We start from the raw sequence: 18,943 nt of genomic DNA, 5'->3' as shown, positions 1-18,943 counted from the left end.
AAATAAAAACAAAAAAGAAGTTTCAAAATTCCCCCCGTTAAAGTTGTTAACAAAAAAGAAAAGTAATGAAAAATTTTCTACTGCGATAGTCATCTTGTTTTCTAGAATGTTGTTCAAGAATACTCTTGGGAAAGGGAAAAGGTGTACACCAAGTAAATTTTAAAAGTTATTATATAAAAGTTATATGGTAAATAAAAAATTAAATTGTTGATCTCACATTTTTTCTTAACTTTTCAACTCTGTAGGAAAAAAATTTTTGTAATTTACTCGTAATTACTCGTTTTTCCGGAAACTATTGTTTTTATATAATGTCAGTACGATAACTCTGTTAATTTTTAATATTTTTTAACTATTTTTGTTTTTTAAATCTCGATAATTATTTTCATTTTCAACATTCATTTTCTAATTTGTGTCTTTTTGGGATTTTTTTAATTTAGAGACTGTCAAAGATGACGAGACTCGGAGGGATGCTGATTATTGTGGAAGCTATGTTGATGACCACACTTTTTATCAGTGCAACGGCTGAACTTTATACGGCTTTGGCGGACATGGAAGAACTTCTAGAAACCGAATCAGTACTCATTGACACTCTTAATGGATATATTAAAGCTCAGGAACAACGATTGGCTACTCTTAGAAAGTAAGTTATACTTATATTATTTTGTTTTACTTAATTCAATAGTTCCTAAACTTATTAGTTAATTTTCGGTGCTCTTGTGGTACCTAGATTTTTCCAAAGCGTCTTATGTCAAATTCTAAAAAGTATACTTTACTAAAGTACATAATTTACATACATAAGGGTAAGTGAAAATTTGACAATGTTCGAGCAAAATAATTGACATTAAAAATGTTTAAATACAATCTACAAAATATTAAGTCAACTACGAACTCCTAATCAATACTCTCGTAGAATTAAATATCCTTTTTTCTTTTAAATTTCTGTACGTTTGACGTAACAAGTTTCTTTTCTTAAATGAAAATGAGTTCGTTGAAAATTTCTGCTTTAATAAAAATTAAATTCTAAATTTAAAAAGACCTAATAATAAAAAAAATAATTATATAACATAACAGTAATATTAAGGTTCACAAAAGATAATAACAATTACGATTATATTAATAACGATAGGAATAATAATGGATGGTGTCTCTATAAGGGTAGATGGAAATGTAATATTAACAATCTTCAATCTAAATATTTGATAACTAAATATTGATATTTTTAAAACGTTAGATCGTACAATCTTTACTTTTTTGTTTTATACCTGTATGTGTTGCATACATTTGTAATATTATTCTCAAGCTAACGTATATACGCAAGATCGAGAAGTCGTTGTTCCTAGTTTTCATCGTGGAAAGTAAAGAGAGAGAATGTGTGTGTGTGTGTGAGAAAGACAAAGAAAGATATATACACGTGCCCTTTGAACGTAAAGTTTGAACTTTGATAACTATACTACGGCAGCCTTTAGTTTATTTCTCGCGTACATTTTGTAAGATAAAACACGGCTCTTTTTTTTTAAGTTCAAAAGATCGATACAAAATATTATTTAAAAGGAACCAAATAAAGATTTTATATATACTTTAAGAAAAATAATATATTTCAGCTTTATTTTTTTTCTTTTCTATGCATAAACAAAATTCTTCATTTTATTTGAATCTTTTTTGTATTATTTATGCAAATACAAAAGTAATCAAAATGCACAATATGATACTCTGTATACAATCAATAATTCGAAAACTTTGTATATTGATATGTGTACCTTATAGTGAATTTGTAAATTGTAATTGAGGACGTTTTTAAAAATCAAGACTACATTTTTTTATGTAAGATAAATTTATGAGAAATTTAATGAAAACGTGAAGTGTGATTTAAGAAACTGATGTGAGTTAAAAAAATCTGTAGAATCCGAGAAAGTGTGGACGATGGGTCCTTATCTTTGAAAAAGGGTGAATATTTAGGTGTTACAGTATTACAATTATGTATTCAAGGGTTATAGTAATTAAGATAATAATAATAACAATATTACAATACTAGTGATAATAATAATTATAACAGTAGATATAATAGTGATCATAAAAACAACTTATAGTCGCAGATAAACGGATCCTATTATTAAAAGGGGATGTTTTGGTAAAACAGTTTTACGATTATATTGTACAAGGTAACTATACAAAATAACTATACCCCTTTGAGTGGTTTAACACTCTTTATCTATCGCCATTTTTGATCTAACTCAAAATGAAATTCGATTGCTGAATATTAGAAATTACATTACCTTAACTACGTAATTGACAATGAATATAAGAAAAAAAATATATGATTATTTTCTACGAAGCGGACCCAACCTAGGGGGATGATATTTTCGAAGGGTAGAAATTTTCTCGAAGATTCCCGTTATCGAGAGGCGTTGGTAGAATCACAATCTTAACGTTAATCATCCCTTTATCTTTATTCTACGTTTTTTTTTTTCTTTCCTTTTTTTTCGTCCTCTTTTGGTGATCTCTGAACGGTCAGAGATATTGGTATTGAAACGGGCAACGTGCCAAATCACACCCAAGGGAAGGTAAAAGGTATAGAAAAAGAACGGGATGAAATGAAGCATAAAAGAAAGAGAAAGAGAAAGAGAAAGAGAAAATGACGAGAATGTCATACTTTCTCTTCTCGACCTTGTCGCAAAGTAAGCACAATGTGAATGGTACGACTGGCGAAGTGCAACTACTACCTTGTGACAGGGTGGAAACTCTTCTCAACGACTTCCCATCCCCTTTCCACCCGATCACTTCCCACCCTACTTTCTACTCTGTCTGTTTATTTTATATTTTCAATATGTTCTTCATTGTCTTCTTCTTCTTCTTCTTCTTCTTCTATTTTTTATTTTCATTTCGCGACCTGTCGAACGATTCAAAAAATCCGAAAACGAACGGTGACCATTGTTAATCGAAAAAAATATAAATATAATTTAACGCGTTGATACAAAAAAATAAATTTTAAATTGAAAATATTTGATTTAATTTTTATCGAAAGTAATTCGGATAAAAATAATATACTGTATTACTTCAAAACGTAACATGATGTATATTAATATTCGTGTATATAAAGAAGATATAGAAAAATAAAATTAAAAAAAAAAAAAAAAAAAATAGGGAAATTTCGCATCAGGCAGAGAGTAGTTTCTTCTCCAATATGTTGCCAATGCTATCTAAAGTTTCATTTTTTTTTTTCCTATCTAACGCGTATCGATGTGCCACGAGAGACACTTTTGCACGAAACGAGATATATACATATATATATATAAAAGAGAGAAAGAGGTAGACGGACAGACGGACAGTGAAAGATAGACGAAACTCCGATTTTCTCGCAATATTTTCGGTCCCTTCGAAAGATTTTTCTCATATTAGCATATAGATGGAAATTGAAAAGTCGTTTATGGAAAAACGAACCAGCGAAGCGGCTAAAAAAAAAGTTTTCACGCGCGCGCGCGCGCACGCACGAGAGAGACAGAGACAGAGAGAGAAAGAGAGATAGATAGATAGTTAGTTTGAGTTTTTCGTATAAGAGTTTTTAACTCTCGCAGGTACAATTTCTCTTGGCGAACGAGTGAGCTTCGAACAAGAGAAGCTTTTACGCGGTTTCACGGTCAATCCTCCCTTTTGCATTCGATCCCTTCCCTTCCCTTCCCCTACTCCCCTCCCCACCCACCGATTTTGCCACCCTTCCTTCCACTCACGACGGCTATTCAAAGTTCGCTGATCGTTGAACGTGCATGGTGACCACAAGATTGCGTGCCGATAGATTTGTTCGGGTTTCTACCTTTGTTACTATTCATCGAACGACGATCCTTGAATAAATGCTACCTTATTACTCTGATCGTCGTGGTTACTGGGGATTTCGCACCTGTAAATGACGTTACGTGCGACGAATGTCGTTACATGTGTGTCGAATGGAAACGACTCTTTACGATATAATATAACTTAACGACTATAAGATTATTTTGAAAGTTGAAAATGGTTTCATCTCTGTTAGACGGATATATTTCGACATTCGGTGTGATATGAATGTTTATTAAGTTTAGATTATTTCTTTTTTTGTTTTTCTTATTTTTTTTTAGGAGAGGTAATAAATTGTTTTTTTAAATAAATGTGTATCGTAATTTATAAATATACTTCCTCGGTTTTTTTTTTTTTTTTTTTGGAAATTATATCAAACGCAAATTTTCGTAATTCTATTATAAGATGCAGTGGAAATTCGTTTAATAAAAATATTTTATAATTTGTAAACACGATTTTTATCCCACATTGTTAATTTAATAACACGTAAAATGTTGCAATATTTATGACATTTGTATGTATATGCGTTTGTATGAATTTTAATGAAGATAATTCTTTCAAAAGAAAGTATTTATATTCACCTATTTTACGTGATATTGATGCAAAGTTGAATTTACTTAACATATTTCTAAGCATTAACTGTTAATTATTCTTTAGTAAATTGTGTTCTAACAAAAAAAATTATTTTTTATAAAAAGATTCATAAAAATAAGTTACTTTCATTTGCAATATTTTTTCTTGTGCATTTGTGTAAGGATTTTGTAAAAATTACATGGAAGCTATTCTTACGTTGTGCATTGTTACGTATTTCCTGCAATGTTTTGTTACGAACTCTCTATAGCATTCTTCGACTTATTCTTCAAAAATATAATTAGATTCGAATTCGTTTATATGATGTATAAATTTTCAGACAGAATATTTAAACATTCAGTAAAGAGTCGACAATCAGAAAAATATTGACTAGAATACTAATTTATTTTGTAAATTAAATGTTTTTGCGAATAACTGTTACCCAATTATTTGGTTCACATTAGTTTATGCGTACATTCATGATTGCAACTATGTTTTAGTCTTATATAATATATAAAAAAAAGTTACCTTAAAAATTAAATAAAAGGATAAAGCTCAAAGTATCGAAATTTTTTATTTCTTTTCCATGTTTTTTATTTTCAAAAATTAATAATCACGTAACTAATACTATAATTGAAATATATTCAATAGTTGATCGTCTATAGAATAACATGTAAAAATTTAAACGCAGTCAGTTTCGTAGTCTCATAATCTTTGAAGTTTATATTATCCAAGTTTGAATAAAAAAATGTTAAAATGAAGGATAGTACACATTTTCGGACACAAAAATGTTTGGTCAAACGTCGATACGAACACTTTGAAAATATGTTGTCGATACTTGATGTATGATCGAATATTTTACAGGTAGTATCTACGTGCATACGTACATACAGAGATAAACCATAATATGTACGTGGTACATGGAAATTCTAGCCATATGGGGGATGGTTTCCACGTGACTAAATTATAATTGTTGAACTTCAACTAACCTCAGAGCAAATTAGAATTATCTTTCTCCTTTTTTGCCTCTTAATCTCATTTTAGGTCTGTAGGTTAAAAAAAAAAAAAAAGAAACGTACAAAATTTCATGTTACCGGGAATGAATATTTTTTATACAGTTGCGCTTTCCTATATTATTGTCTTTTTACTTTCCTTACCTTTCTCTCTATTTCTTTGTCTATTTTTACTTTAGCTTTCATTTGCATGAATTCGTGTAATCACAGTCTCGAAATCAAGAAAAAGTTCCTTGGCAAGGAAGTCCTCTTTTAAACTCTTTCCCGTCTTTCAGGATTTTCCTTCTCTTTAGCGTTAATCGGACGAGAAAGGGAGAGAGTCAGCTTTTCTTTGAAATTAAAGGAATAGTTTGAAAGGGAGGAACAAAATTTTTACCATTTTTAAAATGGAAAAATATCTTTCTTGGTTATATCAAAGAATCCTTATTGCATATTCAAATAATATCTAATAATAATCATTTATTTCCATGATTAACAGCTTGAAAAAAAAAAGATTTACCAATCATAGTACCTGCTGTAATCTATCAATATGATATAAATAATATCGTACAGTAATTACTAAAATATATACATAATATTAAAAAAAGAAAAAGAAAAAGTATACCTTTGACTGTGAATAATTTCAATTTAATCGAATATGATCCTTTGAAATCTCCCTATGTATTTTAATAAAAGGATAGTAAGAGAGAGAGAGAGAGAGAAAGCGAATGATAACAGACAAGTACTTATCATCGAATTTAGGCATACAAGCAGCTCACATACAAACACATAGAATATAGTGAGATAGAAGCAAAGGTGGAGAAGCTTTCGCATTGTTGACTCAAAGGTAGCAAGAGCATGAGCACGTGTAACTTGTGTTACACGCATGCATTTCTCAAACATATAGATATATATATATAGAGTATAATACGTGGTGCACATCTTCGATGCTAGGAACGTCGACTCTCTGTAGAGAATGAGGTAGAGAGAGAGAGAGAGAGATCGCATCAGACACGTAATCCCAAGCCGCACCTTGTCTCCCGATCCGACCTACTTAAGCTGTATTATGTTTCTATATATCGGAGTACTATTAACAACTACTTGCCTAGCTAGGTCTCTATATGCACCTATATGCAATGTGTCTAATTATATATAAATAGATCGCATTTATCAAAAAATATATATATACGTGTATATAACTTTAGATCTGTGACATATAAGGTGTATAAGGATTTTTCGTAAAAACGTTGCGAACGTATTCTTACGTACAAAAATAAGAAAATAATCTTATATCTCAACATATTTCATATTTTTAAAGTTAAAATATATATATATACATATATTATGTATATGTATTTTATATGCATGTATATATATTTCATCATATGGATTTTGACATTCTCCAATTTCGGTCTTATATGGTAACACACACACGCACACACACATATATATATATAGGTTAGGTAGGTTGATACTCTTACTGTATTGCATTCTCCATTTCCGATGCTTTTACGATACCATATCGTGTCTTGTTCCAATTTCTGGTTAGGAATATCCTTTAACATTGACCAATACTCCTGTCAAACCCTTTAATATATGTGCATCAGTGTGCGTGGTATTAGTTCTCTGTTTAATCCTTCGTAAGTTCAAGAGAATTATAAAGTCCTAACACTGGAAGTTATATCTATACATCGTGCTTTCCTATACTCATTATTATTTCGTTGCAATATTTTCACGAGACACAAGGTCGTTATCGAATTTAGTTATCAATTTGATCTTTTATTCTTGTTTTTAGATTATAAGGGATAATATAGATTCTTGATATTGATGATTTCGATGGGTAGTTTGAAATGAATAATTCGAAACTAATAGTTTCGCCTTTACTTATTCAGTTTCCATTCCCAACTGATCCAAGATTTTGATCAAATATTTTGATAAAACAAGATCGTTATCAAATTTTGTTATCAATTTGACGATCTTTTTTCTTGTTATTAAATTATAAGGATAATATAGATTCTTGATATTGATAGTTTCGATTGGTAGTTTGTAATGAATAGTTCGAAAACAATAGTTTGGCTTCAGTCAGTTTGCATTCCCGTCTGATCCGAGATTTTGCGGGTTTTAGGGTCAAATACTTAATGTTAGTACGAGAAAGCATCACTAAAGTTCCTTATTTGGTTCGAGACAAACTAGTTTACAATGCTAACTCAAACTTTTCATCCATTGGTTAAACTCCTACGGTATCAAGTTTTTAACATGATCGCGTTACTATTGTACCTTGATTTTGTCATATCAATAAATAGAAATTTGTGAAGTTCGTTAATTCATGAAATAAGTACAATTTTTACAGTAGGTAAGAATCATTCGTGTAGGTATCGGTAAACGTAATAAATATATTATCGTGTAATAAAATTCAAGCAATAAAAAAATTCCCAATAGCTTTTCTCTATTTTATGGATGTAATATAGGAATAAATTAAATACATTTAAAAATTCTCTTCTCTTTCATTGTTTTAATTTATATTCAGAGATTAATATTCGTTAATTTCAAATAATATATAATAATACTCTTTTTATAATTATGGAAGAAAATTGAAATTAAGAAGGATTAATATAACTATGAAAAAAGAAAAAATAGAAGAAGAAAAAAAGAAAAATTAATAAAATTCACTTAAGAAAAAAATCATACACAATTCGAAGCCAATTTCGGAACACCAATCGCTATTAAGTTTACCGGCTTGTTCGTTCTCTCTAGTACATAGGCGTGCTGATTAAATTTGTCGCTCGAATTTGTCCCCCTAACTCTGTCCCTTTTTTTTTTTTTTCTCATTCTCTTTTTCCTTCGTTCGTGCTAGATAGGGGGAAAAAAAAAAACAAAATCATTCGTTACGTCGTTCTACGGCTTGTCAAACGTCTGTCACACGTTTCTTTTTTATTATTTTATTTTTTTATTTTCTTTTTTTTTTTCTTTTTTTTTTTTTTGCTCCCTATCTTGCTACGCGCGCGCCCCCTTTTTCGATTCGATTCATTTCGTTTCGTTTTAAACACTTCGTGTCGCTCGCTCGCGGGATCATTTTGATTCGAAATAGCAAAAAATAAAAAAAGAAAGAAAGAAAAAAAAAAGGAAAAAAGAAAGAGAAAAAAAAAATAGAACTGATCGACAAGCTAAAAACCGTAGTGACAAATTCGTCCGATCGGACAGATACGTGTTACTCGTCCATTCGTACACTTCATTTTAAAAGCCGCTTGGTTCGTTCTCTACCGAACGCCGAATTAAATTTACACACGTGAAAATGTGTCATCCCCTTTTATTCATATCACTTTTTCGTTATTTTCTCTTTTTTTTTTTATTGTTTTATTTCCTATTCTTATCTCGGTTAGAATTACTACTATAGTTCTTATATATTTTTTTTTTTTTACTTTTTTTAATACCTAAAAGAAAAGAACAAATTCGATAATCGTAAATGTTTCTTTTTCTTATTTAACGATAAGATTTCAATACGATAACGTTAACATCTTGTATGCGAAAAATGAATAATGTTAAAATTTCTCTCTCAAAAAAAGAAAGTCAAATCCACGTAATATAATATAATATAGAAAATTTTCAAACTTTTCAAAAAAGAAAAAAAGAACAATTTCGAAATGCAACATTACTAACGCCACCTGTCGAAAAACTGGTTACGTTTCCGTATCGACTTATCGACTGCACGAATTCCATTCATTCCATCCTCGAACTCATCAACGTAATTTATAATTCGTTGAGAACAGTAAATATCCTTTGACGTCAAAGTTAGATCGTATAAATAAGATAGTTAAATATCGTATTCTGCTTTCAATTCCGCCTGTTACACGTCATTAATATTTCATAAATAGTATAATGTTTATATATGTATTCACAGATAGATATACATATATATACCTGTATAAGATATACTTTCGATTAATTCATTATGTACATTTAAAAACTGATTAAAAATAAGAAATAATATCGAATTAAAATTATAATCGATATTAAAATAAATATATATATAAATAATGGCATTGTCATTTTTTATTTTATTTTTTAATATATTTATTATATTATTTTATATGTATCGTTAATTTAACAGCAGTAGCCAAAAAGTTAGGAAATAAAAAAAATTAATTTTATAATTTATATTTTAATATAAATAACAGGAACATACAAAATATATCATAAAATTAATTTTCACGATTTTTTTGACATACGAATTGTCATTATTATCGACACATAAGTATTTGAAATTTAAACAATTTATTATCAACATTTTTATTGGAAACAAATATATATATATGCACCAAATTTTTATTTACACCAAAATCTACGTTATTAATTATCTATATTTATGAAAATAGTTAACGTGTTCAAAAGGAAAAGTAAACTTGTCAGAAATGGTTCATTCGTTTGTTGTAATTAAAGGTTTTCTCGACCGATTGAGCTTTGCGTTGATGTAATGTACTCAGCATACGTATGTGTACGTGCCTTAAATCGCCAGTTGGAGAGTTTGCACGCATATATTTACTCGCATTGGTTTGTTAAGTCAATAGGCACGTTTAAACGCACAAACAATTTCGAAAGTGTACATACGTGCACACCTACAGATACGTACGACTGAATTTCCTGGAAAACGTACAAACATCGAAACTCGAAAACCGCGGTACATTGTACGCGAACTTTTACGAGAGAGAAATTATTTTTATACTTACGATTTTTCAGCAAATATGTAAACAAATACTATTTCTTCCTCCTCGTACATACGCACGCACTGGCACGTTTTTAAGAGCAGAAAAAATGTACTCCCCTTTTTAATTTAATTTCTCGGTAAAACACCCGCGAACGAGGTGTTAGTGTGCATTGATAATATATTTACATAGCAAACGACGAAAACATATTATAGAAAATAATAACGTTGCAATCTGTGTTGAACGAAAAAAATTGCTATTTGAGAAAAAAAAACGTTTTGAAATGGACGTTTTCCTATTTTTTTTTTTTTTTTACACACACATACACACATCTCCTGTCATTTACTACCGTAGATTTATTTTATATGATTTTTAATCATAAAATTTTGTAAAAACAACGTGATGCATTTGAATCAATTGATTGAAATCCCTCAATAAATATGGAAAGTGGTTTTAACGAGGAACAATTATTTTTTAACGAATGATTCGACGATTTTGGATTAACTAATTCGTATTAAAAATGATCTAAAATTATTATAGTAAAACGATTTATTATTACGTCGAATTTTATAAACGTAAAATTGTGATTAATAGAAGGAAAAAGGTAATCAAAATGAAGAAACGTTCAACGTTATTCACGAATAGTCTATTAAGGGTTAACTCGTCGGCATTCTGATCGTTAGTTCTATGGGATATTAATATCGAGTCACAAGTTCAACAAAAAGAAATTGACGACGTGTAGAAATTCGATTAAAAACTGACCGTTGTTCATTCGCAAGTATATATATATATATATATATATTAGATGTATATACGTATATACATATGTATAATGTATTATATACATACGCATACACGTGTATAACTTAACCGTACACTTATATCAATATGCGTCTATACATTTATGTATATACATACATATGTATGTATATGCATACGTGTACATTCACGTGATTTGCATGTGCATTCGCATTTGCATCTATATACATATATCTGTATACGTTTAAATAGAATGTAAGAGAGGAAGAGAAAGAGAGAGATAGTGAGAGAAGAAAGCGAGAGACAGACATATCACAGTAGAATATTAAACGTCAGTTCTCTCTCTTTCTCATTTTTTTTTTTTTTTAATTTCATTTCTTTGCAATAACGAATTTTCTCGTTAGCACAATTCTATATACCTTTTTTTACATCTTGTTGTTTCTTTTTTGAATCATAGTTCGTCGTTCTCCGTCGCATGCATTCGTAGAGATGTGCAACAGATTTTAATTAACGATACGTGCATCTGTGGTTTATCATGGCCTGTTTTCCGAAGGCTCACACGTGTTTCGTTGCATCTTTGTGTGCTGATCTTCTCTTCGATATAGCTCAATGTATTTCTGTGTGTGTGTGTGTGGGTGGATGGGAGTATAGGTATATGTATTGTTGAAATTGAAACCATGCTTTATATCACATCGTTGTTCAGTACCTCTAATACCCTCACACAGGTATTATATGTTTCGAGAAAGCATTGCATTCTGTTATTAATGCTTACTAATAAAAAAAGAACTTACTTCGTACAAGCTAAATAAGACAATGTTATTTATAACTCTAATATATCTTTTCCTTCTTTTTAATTTATATAAGAAAAAAATAATTTCTTGTACATTTCCATGCTCACCGATTAAAAATCGTTCTCGACTTAAAAAATTACAAATAATTTAAAACAAAATTATAGATTGATAATATTCTTTCATGGCAAAGTTATACTTGTCATGTTATTTTATTCATATAATAATTTGTAACAAAAAAAAAAAAAGAGAGCATTTTGGGAAAAATATGAAATTCAACAAAATTTTCTTTCGTTCGAGAATAATAATTAGTTATATTATTTTATTTCTTTTCAAAGTTTTTAGTTTTTACATCTTATAATTATCTCAGATAAAATTTGTTTCTTTTTCATTTTTTTTTTCGAATGAAAAATCATAAATTTGATATCCAACGAATTTGGACTGCGAACTATTTGGACATGAAAAGCCATTTCAACGTAGCAAATACTTACTTACATAAATATCAAAGAATTTATTATAGAAACTGCAAATGACTGCCCGTTGAGCCATCGGAAGTAGCTAAATGACGATCGCCATTATCCTGGAAGGGATTGAAATAGTCGAGAAGCGAAGAGTAGAAACTTGAAAGGGTTATGTGCTCGTATGCGTGCGTACGTGTGTATATATATATATATATATATATATATATATATATGTGTGTATTTGTGATAGGGTGGTAGATCGCGGTTACCAGCAATGATGGGTGGAAGCTTTCCAACGGACTACCATATCGCGTGTTGCTTTAGATTCAGTCCTTCGATCAGAGTATTCCATTTACGTCGGCTCTACGTTAAAGAGAAAAAACATGAAACGGTAGAATCGATCAGGGGATCAAAAATGTTACGTAAAGTAAGCAAGCCACCTTCCTATATTTTCCTTTTTGTATTTTTATTTTTTCATCAAAATGAAAAATCTTTTTCTCACGAAGAAAATTAACTTATTCGTCAATCGTTTGCAATATAACAAATAATCCGAAATATTATTAAACTATATACAAAAATAATGGATTATTTAGTTTTATGTAATAAAAATTTTCAAATACTCTCGATAAAATATATTCTTTATTTACTTTATCAAGTATCGAAAATCTCTCAATACATCGATATATATATATATGTATACTTAAACTCGAATACTTCAAGAATATATAACAATAAAAAAATCATTTTTCCTTTCGTTCTATAGTTCGATTCTTGGAAAGTTTAAGCAAAGTTGGTAATAAATTCGTCGAAATGGTTAACCAAAGAAATTCCCCCTTTCGAAAGAAGTTTCTATCTTTAACCTACTTTTCTTTTATATATGTATCTCTACTACGTAAATATACATATATACTTTACTTTTCAGTTTTTTCGTAAGAAAGGATTTATAAAGTACAAAGAAAAAGAAAAGGAGAAAAGGAAAGAGAGAGATAGAGAAAGAGGGAGAGAAAGAAAAAGAGAAAGACAGAGATACAAAAAGAAATATGAATCTGTTATGCATAATAATCGATCAATACTAATATCGGTTATCGACGATCGTTAAACTCGAAAGGACCTACAGTTGTATAAATTATCAATGTAAACGAGATAGAAACAGGTGTGCTTGACTTTCCCTCGAAATAACAATGTTCGACCGACACTTGCAGCTGCGTCAGCTGACGAGCTCGTCGCGATAGGATTACGTCGTTTCTAACTCTCTAACTTATACATATACACACACATATATATATAATACGCATGAATTGGTCCAGTAGTATTTGTCATTATCGCAACATCCCTAGTAGGTGTATAGGATACGTAAGTTTTTGAAGATTCATTACAGTCCCATCAAAATTATCGGAACTCCCAAGCTTTGTTTCAATAACCTTTTCCTTTGTTCTCGACTACAAAGGATCTGCCTCGGCAATATCATACGTAGCCACTACATATGGATAAATATGTGCCCTTGATGTTGTTCCGAGCTTATCTTCTCTTTACATATATATATATGTATGTATATAAAGTCATTCTAAAAAAGAGAGAGGGTAAGAGAAAGAGAAGATAATAGATCAGAATGATGGTGGTTCGTTGACTGCAATTTTATAAAACTCTTACTCGACGACGACAACGTGCGTGAAAATTCATATTAAGACAAATACTCGTTTGTTGAATAATCATAGGTCATGACAATATTAACAAATATATTGGTATTGAATGTTTGTTACACCGGATATATATTCTCGTAAAAATTCAATAAAAAGAAAACATTATTATCGAGATATTTTAAATGAAAAATTAAAAATAATATATATATATATATATATATTGTTCTTTTCACATAAATACAATAACGACAAATGTAAAATATAAAATTTGAGAACAAACTGTATTCAATTCATATTTCACATTGAAAAAATCCGTATATAGGTAAGATAAAAAAGTAAATAAATGATTTTTAAAATCTATTATTCTTTTTCTTGGACTTTTATATAGGAATTATTTTTATTTCAGATTGGAAAATGATCAACTTAGCTTGTTAATATTCAAACTACTTTCCAACTTTTCTCTCATCTTATATAAATATATGTATATGACATCGAAGTTATAAAATAAAAAAAAAAAAAGACACTTTCAAAAGATATCCATCGTCATTAATTATTATTCGCGAAAAAAATCCGTTGAATATACAAAAAAATAAACTACGTAAAATACTTGATAATCAAAATTTTTGAAATAAATTTCTCATTAGCTTTGACACACACACACACATGCACACATATATATATATACACACAAACACACAAACGACACGTTAATACCGAGTTACGGTCATTATCGATAAAAAGTTAATCTGACGGAGAGATACGGGTACTGAAAGGGGTTATGGAAAGGGAAGGGATGAGAAGGGTAGACAATTTATTCGTCCCTCGAAAATCGGGGCTTTGGAGAACACCAGGGGACATGGTTGGACCGATTCAGCATCCAACGATATCTGGAAACCGTGTCCAATTACGATTGGAGGCCGATTCGAATCGTGATATGATCTTCGTGTGAGAGGATACCAAGAGGATAACGAAAGGGTGCCCCCATTCTATTTTCGATGTCTACAATGGTCGCCTTCGCGCCTGTTCTTATCTTTCCCCCACCCTTTCAACCACCCTCTCACTCTTTCTCTTTCTCTGTTCGTTTTCATTCTTTTTTTACCTGTTCTGTATGTATTTCCCTCTCACTTCGTCTTATCATTTTGTGTCTATCTCTCTATCTCTCTCTCTCTCTCTCTCTCTCTCTCTCTCTCTCTCTCTTTCTCTCTTTCTCACTTCGTCGCTATTTATTTTTTATTTCTTTTTTGTTTTCCCCTCTTTTTCCAAGCTTTTATCGATTATCGTCATTTTTTGCGACAATACTGATACCTCTTTACATTCAATGTAAAAACACTTCAGCTACCTTTCGACAGAACGATAAACGACGATAGAACGAACGTACATTCACCCTTTATATTCGTTTGTATAACATTTCTGGAAAAAGTAATATCTTGAGTAATATCTTGCTCGGATAGCTTTGGGTTTTTCGTTCAAAATTTTCATTTAAATGTATTGATACACTTTAATCGGTCTTTTGCATTGATATCGAAATCGATAACTTTGCGCTGTGTTAGTTAACGTCGTTCTTTTTTTATTTTAACCATTTAAATTTTTGTCATGGATAGATTTATAATAACGTTTTACGATATTACATTTGTATATTTATTTAAGAAAGAAAATTATGAATATTTAAAAAAAAGAAGAAAAATGTAATAGACCTTTATTTTCTCACGATTAACTGTTTATTCGTACAATTATCAAACAAAGATATATTATATATATCTTGGAATCAACTAATATTGATTTATGAAAAAAAATAATTGATAGTTTTTAAAGATACTTAATTCTAGATATTAACTATATATTATTCTATTATTTGTTAATAAAGAAAGATTTAAAAAAAAAAAAATATACGTTTACGATTAAATAGAAATAAAAATTAAATTTAAGAAAAAAATATCTCGAAGTATTAGTATGTGATTTCCAAGTCAGACAGGATTATAGAGGGTTAAGAAGATTAGCGTATTTAATCCGTTTAATTATCCACAGAAGCTCTTAGATTCGATAAATTATTACGTACCATTAGTTTAGGATACACATATTTCATTAAATCTTGATTTAACGCTACAGCAATAATTACTTAAATTTATACTACGGTATAAAAAACCTAATTCAGCGTATAGTTATTCGCTAAAATCTTTCACTAATAGATAAGTTTCTTTTAAATGTATAATTGATTCATTAAAGTTCTTATAATTATCGAAGTTTTTTGTCGAGTAGTTGAAATCGATCCTAATCCACGATTCACTCGCCGTTAATGAATACATTTCAGATAGGTTAAAAAAAGAACTTCGCGTTTCTTTTTTATATACGCTCCTGATTAAGTCGAAAATTAAAGATTGAATTTTGCGAAGGGGCAAATTCTTTCGTGGAAGTTATTTTTCTTAAATAGAAATTTTAACGGTTCGTACCTTCGGCCCGATAGTTGCGGAATAACAATTAACTATCAAATTTTTTGTTGAGCTACAACGCTTGATTATAATCGATTCTCATTTTCGCGGTTGATTGGCTCTCGTCTATTCGACGATCGTGTTATACTCATTATTTGAAAAAGTAATTAAAAAAGTATTTTCATTTACTCTTTTGTGATATAAAAATCAAACGGAACTCGATTCATCTTCAAAAAAAAAAGAAAAATACAAAAATACTATATTAATTATACACAATTGTATGTTTACTTAGAAATAGAACAATATTTTCATCGTTAAATATCACACGTAATTGTATTTAATAAAAAACAAAAAAAAAATAAAATAATATATATGAACGATAAATACGATTGACGTAATATTCAAACAATAAATTAATATATTTGTGCAAAATAAATATTATTTCCCGGATATCGTTGTAAGACAAGTGATTAAAAATGAAAAATTGAATTAACAAATGACTTACGTCACATCACTCACCGTGTTAGATTAAAAAGGAAATGAAATAATCGCGCGCTAACGAAATGTTCCTTCTAATTAACTAGTGCAAACATAGAAAAGTTCTATTTACCTTGAGTCGTACACCAGTAGTTTAGGTTCCAGTATTAGAAACGAAATTCCGATTAATGAAATCGGATAGGGTTGTGGTTAGGGCTAGCAAAATGCAGTCAGGCACTTTCGTTCAAACGATAGTAGTCTCGCTTCTGCTTGCGGCACCGTCAGGACGAAAGAGGAAGATGAAGAAGAAGAAGAAGAAGAGGTAGAGGAAGAGGAAGAGGAAGAGGAGGAAGAGGAGAAATAGGAAGAGAAGAAGAGGTGGAGCTAGTAACGGAATCTCCATTATTTTAATTGCTTCCATCAGGGCGAACGAGCCACAGGACAACTCCGTGGAGACGTTTTACCGGCGAGTATAAGGACACGACCGCCATCAAGGGGGGATCCTGTGGTTTTAACAGACTTTCGCGCCCGGACCTAGATCCTATGCCTCTACCTATCCTACAAAAGGAGAGACTAGCTAAAGTATTATCTTAATTAGAAACGTAACCTAAACTAAACCTCCCGTTTGTCCTTTCTTTTCCTACACTTCATTCCTATTTCTCTCTTTTTCCTTAATACATTCTTCTTTTATATTTCTATTTTTCTCTCTCTCTCTCTTCCTTTATTTTTTGTTTTCAATAACATACATTCTTACATTCTTTCTCTTTCTTCTTTTTTTCCTTACGGTATAAGATCGTTCCAAAAAATTTCTTACATTTTATAAATAATATTTTATATTTTGTGTTATTTTATTAAACCTACATCGGTAAGGTAGAGTAACGTAATTGTGGGTGAGTTTTCTTTTTTTTCAATTTTATTGTTATTTAAAAAATTTGACCAAATTCACTAGCACTTTTTAGGATCCGGTTTCTATATATTAAATCTTATTTAAAAAAAAAAAATTAAAAAAGGAAGAAACTTTAGGAAGGTTCTAATTTCTTTACGCATACTCATATTTATTAGTATTCGTATTTATATTATTTAAACTGCACTTGACAGTGATTAATCTTCCGTTCTCTTAGTCGATTGTTTTTTCTCGTTTGACTTATATACTGGTACTACTTATTTCCTTTTTCTTTCTCTCACAAGATATATATATTTACTCTCACACATTCTCTTTCCATCTATTTTTACCTTTCCTTTTCTACCTCATTTTTTTCCTTTACTAAATTTCAGACTATTTGTCTTTTCATTCTTCTATTTTTCCTTCTTCCATGCGATCGCTTTACTTGTCCTTAAATCTTTTCGTATTACTACAATTAGTTCACCATTTTAGAGAGAGAAAGAAAGAGAGAAAGAGAGAGAGAGAGAGAAAGAGAAAAAGATATATGTGTATAAGAAGTGTGCTTAACAATGCAATTCAATGTTAAGCAAACGCTTATCTCACTTCTCTTATCTTCGCTGCCGTTGAATTAATTGAGACGATTAATTATCACCACGGTGTATCGCTTAAACCCCCCACCCCCACCAGTTTTCGATCGATATTAACTTTAATTCGACACAAACGCGATAGCGGATCGGATATAATGTAGTTAGCTTGGATTACTAGGTTCCCTAATCGAATAACAATTTAATACTGTCTTTCTCGTAAGTTGAAAATCGAATGATTACGAACTTACAGTTCAACGTTGCTGATAACGTGTACGGATCCTTCATTTATTCTTTTTTTCTCTCTAACTTTTCTCTTTCGAAGAAGAACAATGAGTTTCATTTAACAAGATCTTTTACGAGTTTTTGTTTTTCGTATTTACGCGAATGAAACTCATGAGATTAGTAAAAAGAAGGATTGATTTAAAAAAATCGATCTTTTTCTTTTTTTATTTTTATGTTCAATTGTACATTTATAGAAAAATTGTATCTTCTTTATTGAATTACCTGTTGATAAATCGGGGAATAAGTACAAATTACATATTATATTCGTTATTTTTGTAAAAATCATTTTCAACTATGTTTTGTGTGAACAGTTGTTTATTTTTTCATTAACTCGGCATAATTTTGTTTTCTTTTGTTACCACAAAATATATATATATATATATAATATTGGACTTACAATTAGCAGATGGGTTGAAAACTTTCGACGCTTACATAGAAACAATTTTTTTGTGGTCAAAGTAATGTCTAAAAAAAAAACAGGAATAACATTAAAACTTTCCAACCAATCCTCGTAGTTAAGTAGTACAAACAGGGAATCCCTTATGTGGTCAGA

At 29.9% G+C, this 18,943-nt stretch overlaps 1 protein-coding gene across 3 annotated transcripts in view; it reads left to right on the top strand.

The window, feature by feature from the left end:
* Positions 1-18,943, top strand: part of LOC106784216 (prolyl 4-hydroxylase subunit alpha-1) — a 273,903-nt gene that overhangs the window by 237,687 nt on the left and 17,273 nt on the right. For all 3 annotated transcript variants that reach the window (XM_014743521.1, XM_014743519.1, XM_014743520.1), the window contains one exon: positions 438-640. In XM_014743521.1, coding sequence (XP_014599007.1) covers positions 450-640 — 191 coding nt within the window. In that variant the 5' untranslated portion in view covers positions 438-449. The remainder of the gene's footprint in view (positions 1-437; positions 641-18,943) is intronic.

The sequence above is a fragment of the Polistes canadensis genome, unplaced genomic scaffold (genome assembly GCF_001313835.1).
Source record: "Polistes canadensis isolate GaletaPanama2010 unplaced genomic scaffold, ASM131383v1 scaffold_32, whole genome shotgun sequence".
Classification (NCBI taxonomy): domain Eukaryota; kingdom Metazoa; phylum Arthropoda; class Insecta; order Hymenoptera; family Vespidae; genus Polistes; species Polistes canadensis.
Note: the sequence above shows the minus strand (reverse complement) of the source record. Positions and strands in the feature narration are given on the sequence as shown.